Raw genomic sequence first — 9,153 nt, 5'->3', positions numbered from 1 at the left:
GTGGAATCGTGCGACGATTGGACATTTTAATCAGTCCCTCCAGGTGTCGAAGGTGTCGAAGATCGCATAGTTCAATGCAAAATCAACCAATCAGTGCATATTGCGCGAGTGCTCGCACTTTTGACCAAGCCTCTCACTATTAGTGCATAAAATGATCCAATCAAAAGCGGCTTCGTAATTTTGACCAATTATTACAGTGGAAAATGGCCCAAAATGTATTCTGCTTAAAATCATCCTAAAACTGAGCACATATGACTTTTTATTGAATGAAATTAATGTGAAAAGAAGTTTGGAATATGTTATATGAACTCAACGTAAACAATAATTAGTTAATTTGACAATCTGTTGAAATTTCACTGTATAGTTTTCAGGACTGCATTGTACAACAGCCTTATGGATCCTGGGTTCATGACATATCGTACCAGCCTTATGGATCCTGGGTTCATTACAGGGGGTACCAGCCTTATGGATCCTGGGTTCATGACATATTGTACCAGCCTTATGGATCCTGGGTTCATGACATATCGTACCAGCCTTATGGATCCTGGGTTCATGACATGGGGTACCAGCCTTATGGATCCTGGGTTCATGACATATCGTACCAGCCTTATGGATCCTGGGTTCATTACAGGGGGTACCAGCCTTATGGATCTTGGGTTCATGACATGGGGTACCAGCCTTATGGGTCTTGGGTTCATGACATGGGGTACCAGCCTTATGGATCCTGGGTTCATGACATATCGTACCAGCCTTATGGATCCTGGGTTCATTACAGGGGGTACCAGCCTTATGGATCTTGGGTTCATGACATGGGATACCAGCCTTATGGATCCTGGGTTCATTACAGGGGGTACCAGCCTTATGGATCCTGGGTTCATGACATATCGTACCAGCCTTATGGATCCTGGGTTCATGACATATCGTACCAGCCTTATGGATCCTGGGTTCATGACATGGGGTACCAGCCTTATGGATCCTGGGTTCATGACATATCGTACCAGCCTTATGGATCCTGGGTTCATGACATATCGTACCAGCCTTATGGATCCTGGGTTCATGACATATCGTACCAGCCTTATGGATCCTGGGTTCATGACATATCGTACCAGCCTTATGGATCCTGGGTTCATGACATATCATACCAGCCTTATGGATCTTGGGTTCATGACATGGGGTACCAGCCTTATGGATCCTGGGTTCATGACATGGGGTACCAGCCTTATGGATCCTGGGTTCATGACATGGGGTACCAGCCTTATAGATCTTGGGTTCATGACATATCGTACCAGCCTTATAGATCTTGGGTTCATGACATATCGTACCAACCTTATGGATCCTGGGTTCATGACATATCGTACCAGCCTTATGGGTCTTGGGTTCATGACATATCGTACCAGCCTTATGGATCCTGGGTTCATGACATATCGTACCAGCCTTATGGATCCTGGGTTCATGACATATCGTACCAGCCTTATGGATCCTGGGTTCATAACAGGGGGTACAGCCTTATGGATCCTGGGTTCATGACATGGGGTACCAGCCTTATGGATCCTGGGTTCATGACATATCGTACCAGCCTTATGGATCCTGGGTTCATGACATGGGGTACCAGCCTTATGGATCCTGGGTTCATGACATGGGGTACCAGCCTTATGGATCCTGGGTTCATGACATATCGTACCAGCCTTATGGATCCTGGGTTCATGACATGGGGTACCAGCCTTATGGATCCTGGTTCATGACATATCGTACCAGCCTTATGGCTCCTGGGTTCATGACATGGGGTACCAGCCTTATGGATCTTGGGATCATGACATGGGGTACCAGCCTTATGGGTCTTGGGATCATGACATGGGGTACCAGCCTACTCATTGACACCCACAGATTACAATTATAAAGAGTTTACACAAATATTACAATCGCGGCTCTTATTGCAGGACTTTAACGGCCTCATATTTTAATGTACAGCCTTACCTATGTAATTCAGAGGTGATTTCCCACAGGTAAAGTCCTGCAATTAAAGCTACGACGCCAATATTTGTGTAAACTCTTCACATTTCATGGACCCAAGATCCAGAGGTAACGCTGTACAGTGCAATAGAAGTCTGTTTCAATGCAATTCTAATACAGCCACAGTGGGACTTCAACTATCTTTCGTGTGTCAAATTAACTTCTTAATGTCTTTTGTTTAATTTATGTAACAACATTCTAACCCTGTTCAGCATCTTGTCCAAATATGGCATTATATCCACTATTTTTATCCATTTGCATCAGTTTCAGTATGGGACTTTTATTTTGAAGGAGAAACGCAAATTACATTGTTGCTCATCCTTATTCTAGCAAACATCACACAGGTGCTTTTCCGACGGGATACAATAATAACTTGTACGGTCTCAAACAGAGTACGGAGAAGAGCAGCGGTCGGTAGTCGAGATCTGCTGCGTCGCAGAAGAACCACACTAGAACCTGAACAGAAAAAACAACTCAAAATCTGTCAGACCATCGGAGAAGTGAACTCGAACGAGCCTGAGAGGAAACGGAGCCTTTGTTTTCAGAAGCAGCAGGGAGCCGAACCGGAGGAAAGATGATGAGTTTTCTGCCATACTTCTCCGCTGAGACCTGGACCATCCTGGCCCTCCTCATCACCCTCATTGTAGTGTAAGGACTTACATCAAATCAAATGTTATTTGTCACATTTATCGTAGTTAACCAGTGTAGACTAACAGTGAAATGCTTAGTTAGGGGTCATTTTCCAGCAATGCAAGATAAGATATATATATTGTATAGTTCTCTAGAACATACTGATAGTTAACGTGTGTGTGTGTGTGCTTGTGTCTGTGCGTGTGCTTGTGTGTGTGTGTGTGTGTGTGTATATATATGTGTGTGTGCGCGCGCGCGTGTGTGTGTGTACAGGTACGGGTACTGGCCCTATGGTGTATTCACTAAGATGGGTATCCCTGGTCCCAAACCCCTACCTTACTTTGGCACAATGTTGGAGTATAAAAAGGTTAGTACCCATTCAGAATAAATATCTCTCTCATATTTTAAACAACAGTGTTATTGTTCTCCCATGTAAAACAATACATTGAGAAGGAAAAAGAGGACTAGCCGGTTGTTTTAACAATAGATAAATACAAGGAAATATGAGACTTGATCAGTCTAGAAGTTGTGTTCCTTGACCCTGGAGGACCATAGAAAATAACAAACCCTCCTCAACTCTCACCTGTTTCAGTTGTGTTCTCTGTTCAGGTGTAGGACACACCTACATGAGCTCCTAGGGCATGCCCAGGCATGAATCAGCTGTTTTCTCTTTTTCTATCTCTCTCTCTGCAGGGCTTCACTAACTTTGACACAGAGTGCTTTCAGAAGTACGGGAGAATCTGGGGGTGAGTTCAGTCGGCTGTACCATACTAGGATGACTCACAACTGTACTATGCGCTTTCCTTTCAATTCATCACCTTCATCACCTCCTTTCAATTCATTCAGTTACTAGTTTTACCTGTCCAACATTACCCCAAACACAGTACCGTAATCTGATTACGTTCAGTTACTAGTTTTACCTGTCCAACATTACCCCAAACTCAGTAACGTAATCACGGTTGTCATGGTGACTGGAACCAGACTGTGTCTCTTCTCCTCCAATAGGATCCCTGATAACGATAACATATCCTGACGAAACAGGAACAGAAACATTATAATTTCCCCTAATTTCCATCAGTGACTGGAATATGTATATTTCATAGGGTCAAGAAATCAGAACCCAACACTAATATATATATAATAATATGATTCAACAAATTTAAACTTGCGCCTCTTTTCAATGCTGGTTTGAATGTCATTGAGAAAACAGAGAAGTGTCAATGATATTTTTTTCTTCTCACAAACATCTGTTTCTGAAATTAAAGTAATCCTCAAAGTTATCATCTAGTTTTTCTAAAATATCTGTAATCTGATTATAATATATTTTGCTGTTAATAGTTTACAGTTACCGTTTAAAAAAAATCTATCTTCTTTACATGTAATGTTTCTCCTCTGTGATGTAGGTGTGTATATATATATAGTGGTTAAAGCCAGGTGTGTTTCTCCTCTGTGAAGGATCTATGATGGGAGGCAGTCTCTACCATGTAGGTGTGTATGTAGTGGTTAAAGCCAGGTGTGTTTCTCCTCTGTGAAGGATCTATGATCGGAGGCAGTCTGTACAATGTAGGTGTATATATAGTGGTTAAAGCCAGGTGTGTTTCTCCTCTGTGAAGGATCTTTGATGGGAGGCAGTCTGTACCATGTAGTTGTGTATATATAGTGGTTAAAGCCAGGTGTGTGTTTCTCCTCTGTGAAGGATTTATGATGGGAGGCAGTCTGTTCTGTGTATCATGTAGGTGTATATATAGTGGTTAAAGCCAGGTGTGTTTCTCCTCTGTGAAGGATCTATGATGGGAGGCAGTCTCTACCATGTAGGTGTATATATAGTGGTTAAAGCCAGGTGTGTTTCTCCTCTGTGAAGGATCTATGATGGGAGGCAGTCTGTACCATGTAGGTGTGTATATAGTGGTTAAAGCCAGGTGTGTTTCTCCTCTGTGAAGGATCTATGATCGGAGGCAGTCTGTACAATGTAGGTGTATATATAGTGGTTAAAGCCAGGTGTGTTTCTCCTCTGTGAAGGATCTATGATCGGAGGCAGTCTGTACAATGTAGGTGTGTATGTAGTGGTTAAAGCCAGGTGTGTTTCTCCTCTGTGAAGGATCTATGATCGGAGGCAGTCTGTACAATGTAGGTGTATATATAGTGGTTAAAGCCAGGTGTGTTTCTCCTCTGTGAAGGATCTTTGATGGGAGGCAGTCTGTACCATGTAGTTGTGTATATATAGTGGTTAAAGCCAGGTGTGTGTTTCTCCTCTGTGAAGGATCTATGATGGGAGGCAGTCTGTTCTGTGTATCATGTAGGTGTATATATAGTGGTTAAAGCCAGGTGTGTTTCTCCTCTGTGAAGGATCTATGATGGGAGGCAGTCTGTTCTGTGTATCATGTAGGTGTATATATAGTGGTTAAAGCCAGGTGTGTTTCTCCTCTGTGAAGGATCTATGATGGGAGGCAGTCTCTACCATGTAGGTGTATATATAGTGGTTAAAGCCAGGTGTGTTTCTCCTCTGTGAAGGATCTATGATGGGAGGCAGTCTGTACCATGTAGGTGTGTATATAGTGGTTAAAGCCAGGTGTGTTTCTCCTCTGTGAAGGATCTATGATCGGAGGCAGTCTGTACAATGTAGGTGTATATATAGTGGTTAAAGCCAGGTGTGTTTCTCCTCTGTGAAGGATCTATGATGGGAGGCAGCCTGTTCTGTGTATCATGGACAAAAGCATGATCAAGACCGTCCTGATTAAAGAGTGTTACAACATCTTCACCAACCGCAGAGTGAGACACACACACACACACACACACACCTAATAATAATCGGAATAATAATTATCCTAACATTATGACTGATATTATTAATACATTATTTGTGTTTCAGAAAGAATTCTGAACGGTGAGCTGTTTGATAATTAATCAACTGTTCTCCATGTTCTAGAACTTCCATCTGAATGGTGAGCTGTTTGACGCGGTGTCCGTTGCCGAGGACGATACATGGAGACGGATCCGCAGTGTCCTCTCACCTTCCTTTACCTCTGGACGACTAAAAGAGGTAGAACCATCCCTCCATCTCTCCCTTTCTATGTTTTATCAACTTGTTATAAACGCTTTATAGCTTGTTATAAACTCTATAAACTCATTATAGCTTGTTATAACTCTATAAACTCAATATAGCTTGTTATAAACTCTATAAACTCATTATAGCTTGTTATAACTCTATAAACTCATTATAGCTTGTTATAAACTCTATAAACTCATTATAGCTTGTTATAAACGCTATAAACTCATTATAGCTTGTTATAAACTCTTTATAAACTCAATATAGCTTGTTATAAACTCTATAAACTCATTATAGCTTGTTATAAACTCATTATAGCTTGTTATAAACTCTTTATAAACTCAACATAGCTTGTTATAAACTCTATAAACTCATTATAGCTTGTTATAAACTCATTATAGCTTGTTAAAAACTCATTATAGCTTGTTATAAACTCTTTATAAACTCATTATAGCTTGTTATAACTCTATAAACTCATTATAGCTTGTTATAAATGCTATAAACTCATTATAGCTTGTTATAAACTCTTTATAAACTCAATATAGCTTGTTATAAACTCTATAAACTCATTATAGCTTGTTATAAACTCATTATAGCTTGTTATAAACTCTTTATAAACTCATTATAGCTTGTTATAAACTCTTTATAAACTCATCATAGCTTGTTATAAACTCTTTATAAACTTATTTTAGATACCTTATTTACATTATTACTCAAAGATGGAGTTATGCGTCCTCTGAAACATCACCCTTTTGACCACCTACTTCCTGCTTGACCCAGTTGTCAGCAGCACTAATGTGAAAGACATGACCACCTACTTCTGGCTTGACCCAGTTGTCAGCAGCACTAATGTGAAAGACATGACCACCTACTTCTGGCTTGACCCAGTTGTCAGCAGCACTAATGTGAAAGACATGACCACCTACTTCTGGCTTGACCCAGTTGTCAGCAGCACAAATGTGAAAGACATGACCACCTACTTCTGGCTTGACCCAGTTGTCAGCAGCACTAATGTGAAAGACATGACCACCTACTTCTGGCTTGACCCAGTTGTCAGCAGCGCTAATGTGAAAGACATGACCACCTACTTCTGGCTTGACCCAGTTGTCAGCAGCACTAATGTGAAAGACATGACCACCTACTTCTGGCTTGACCCAGTTGTCAGCAGCACTAATGTGAAAGACATGACCACCTACTTCTGGCTTGACCCAGTTGTCAGAAGCACTAATGTGAAAGACATGACCACCTACTTCTGGCTTGACCCAGTTGTCAGCAGCACTAATGTGAAAGACATGACCACCTACTTCTGGCTTGACACAGTTGTCAGCAGCACTAATGTGAAAGACATGACCACCTACTTCTGGCTTGACCCAGTTGTCAGCAGCACTAATGTGAAAGACATGACCACCTACTTCTGGCTTGACCCAGTTGTCAGCAGCACTAATGTGAAAGACATGACCACCTACTTCTGGCTTGACCCAGTTGTCAGCTGCACTAATGTGAAAGACATGACCACATACTTCCTGCTTGACCCAGTTGTCAGCTGCACTAATGTGAAACACCGGTCGACTGACAACCCGAGTCAGCTTGCAGGCGCCCGGCCCTGTCACAAGGAGTCGCTAGAGCACGATAAGACAAGGTCCCGGACGGCACTGGGACAATTGTGTGCCATCCTATGGGGTTCCCGGTCGGTTGTGACACAGCCTGGGATCGAACACCAGGCTGTATTGTCGCTCTGCAGGGCTATTGACCGCTGCATCACTCAGGACCCAGATCTTCATATAGGACTAGAATTACATGCTGATGGCTTTCACTTCTCTTCACAAAGATTTAATGGTTATGGGTCTCAATGAATAACTGCTATAGTCTACCACCATCTGAATGGTTATGGGTCTGAATTAATAACTGCTATAGTCTACCCCCATCTGAATGGTTATGGGTCTGAATTAATAACTGCTATAGTCTACCACCATCTGAATGGTTATGGGTCTGAATTAATACTGCTATAGTCTACCACCATCTGAATGGTTATGGGTCTGAATTAATAACTGCTATAGTCTACCACCATCTGAATGGTTATGGGTCTGAATTAATAACTGCTATAGTCTACCACCATCTGAATGGTTATGGGTCTGAATTAATAACTGCTATAGTCTAACACCATCTGAATGGTTATGGGTCTGAATTAATAACTGCTATAGTCTACCCCCATCTGAATGGTTATGGGTCTGAATTAATAACTGCTATAGTCTACCCCCATCTGAATGGTTATGGGTCTGAATTAATAACTGCTATAGTCTACCCCCATCTGAATGGTTATGGGTCTGAATTAATAACTGCTATAGTCTACCCCCATCTGAATGGTTATGGGTCTGAATGGTTATGGGTCTGAATGAATAACTGTTATAGTCTACCCCCATCTGAATGGTTATGGGTCTGAATTAATAACTGCTATAGTCTACCACCATCTGAATGGTTATGGGTCTGAATTAATAACTGTTATAGTCTACCCCCATCTGAATGGTTATGGGTCTGAATTAATAACTGCTATAGTCTACCCCCATCTGAATGGTTATGGGTCTGAATTAATAACTGCTATAGTCTACCCCCATCTGAATGGTTATGGGTCTGAATTAATAACTGCTATAGTCTACCACCATCTGAATGGTTATGGGTCTGAATGGTTATGGGTCTGAATTAATAACTGCTATAGTCCACCCCCATCTGAATGGTTATGGGTCTGAATTAATAACTGCTATAGTCTACCCCCATCTGAATGGTTATGGGTCTGAATTAATAGCTGCTATAGTCTACCACCATCTGAATGGTTATGGGTCTGAATTAATAACTGTTATAGTCTACCACCATCTGAATGGTTATGGGTCTGAATTAATACTGCTATAGTCTACCACCATCTGAATGGTTATGGGTCTGAATAAATAACTGCTACAGTCTACCCCCATCTGAATGGTTATGGGTCTGAATGGTTATGGGTCTGAATTAATAACTGCTATAGTCTACCACCATCTGAATGGTTATGGGTCTGAATTAATAACTGCTATAGTCTACCCCCATCTGAATGGTTATAGGGCTGAATTAATAACTGCTATAGTCTACCCCCATCTGAATGGTTATGGGTCTGAATTAATAACTGCTATAGTCTACCACCATCTGAATGGTTATGGGGCTGAATTAATAACTGCTATAGTCTACCCCCATCTGAATGGTTATGGGTCTGAATTAATAACTGCTATAGTCTACCCCCATCTGAATGGTTATGGGTCTGAATTAATAACTGCTATAGTCTACCCCCATCTGAATGGTTATGGGTCTGAATTAATAACTGCTATAGTCTACCCCCATCTGAATGGTTATGGGTCTGAATTAATAACTGCTATAGTCTACCACCATCTGAATGGTTATAGGGCTGAATTAATAACTGCTATAGTCTACCCCCATCTGAATGG

The 9,153-nt window shown here is 41.5% G+C and overlaps 1 protein-coding gene across 2 annotated transcripts in view; it reads left to right on the top strand.

Moving 5' to 3' along the window:
• Window positions 1-2,305: 2,305 nt before the first annotated feature.
• LOC116359007 (cytochrome P450 3A27-like) overlaps window positions 2,306-9,153 on the top strand; it is a 30,789-nt gene continuing 23,941 nt past the window's right edge. Inside the window, exons 1-5 of one of the 2 annotated variants that reach the window (XM_031811610.1) lie at window positions 2,306-2,658; window positions 2,914-3,007; window positions 3,334-3,386; window positions 5,310-5,409; window positions 5,567-5,680. In XM_031811610.1, coding sequence (XP_031667470.1) covers window positions 2,585-2,658; window positions 2,914-3,007; window positions 3,334-3,386; window positions 5,310-5,409; window positions 5,567-5,680 — 435 coding nt within the window. In that variant the 5' untranslated portion in view covers window positions 2,306-2,584. The remainder of the gene's footprint in view (window positions 2,659-2,913; window positions 3,008-3,333; window positions 3,387-5,309; window positions 5,410-5,566; window positions 5,681-9,153) is intronic. The other variant, XM_031811609.1, reaches the window with a different exon arrangement.

The sequence above is a fragment of the Oncorhynchus kisutch genome, unplaced genomic scaffold (genome assembly GCF_002021735.2).
Source record: "Oncorhynchus kisutch isolate 150728-3 unplaced genomic scaffold, Okis_V2 Okis01b-Okis20b_hom, whole genome shotgun sequence".
Taxonomy (NCBI): Eukaryota; Metazoa; Chordata; class Actinopteri; order Salmoniformes; family Salmonidae; genus Oncorhynchus; species Oncorhynchus kisutch.
Note: the sequence above shows the minus strand (reverse complement) of the source record. Positions and strands in the feature narration are given on the sequence as shown.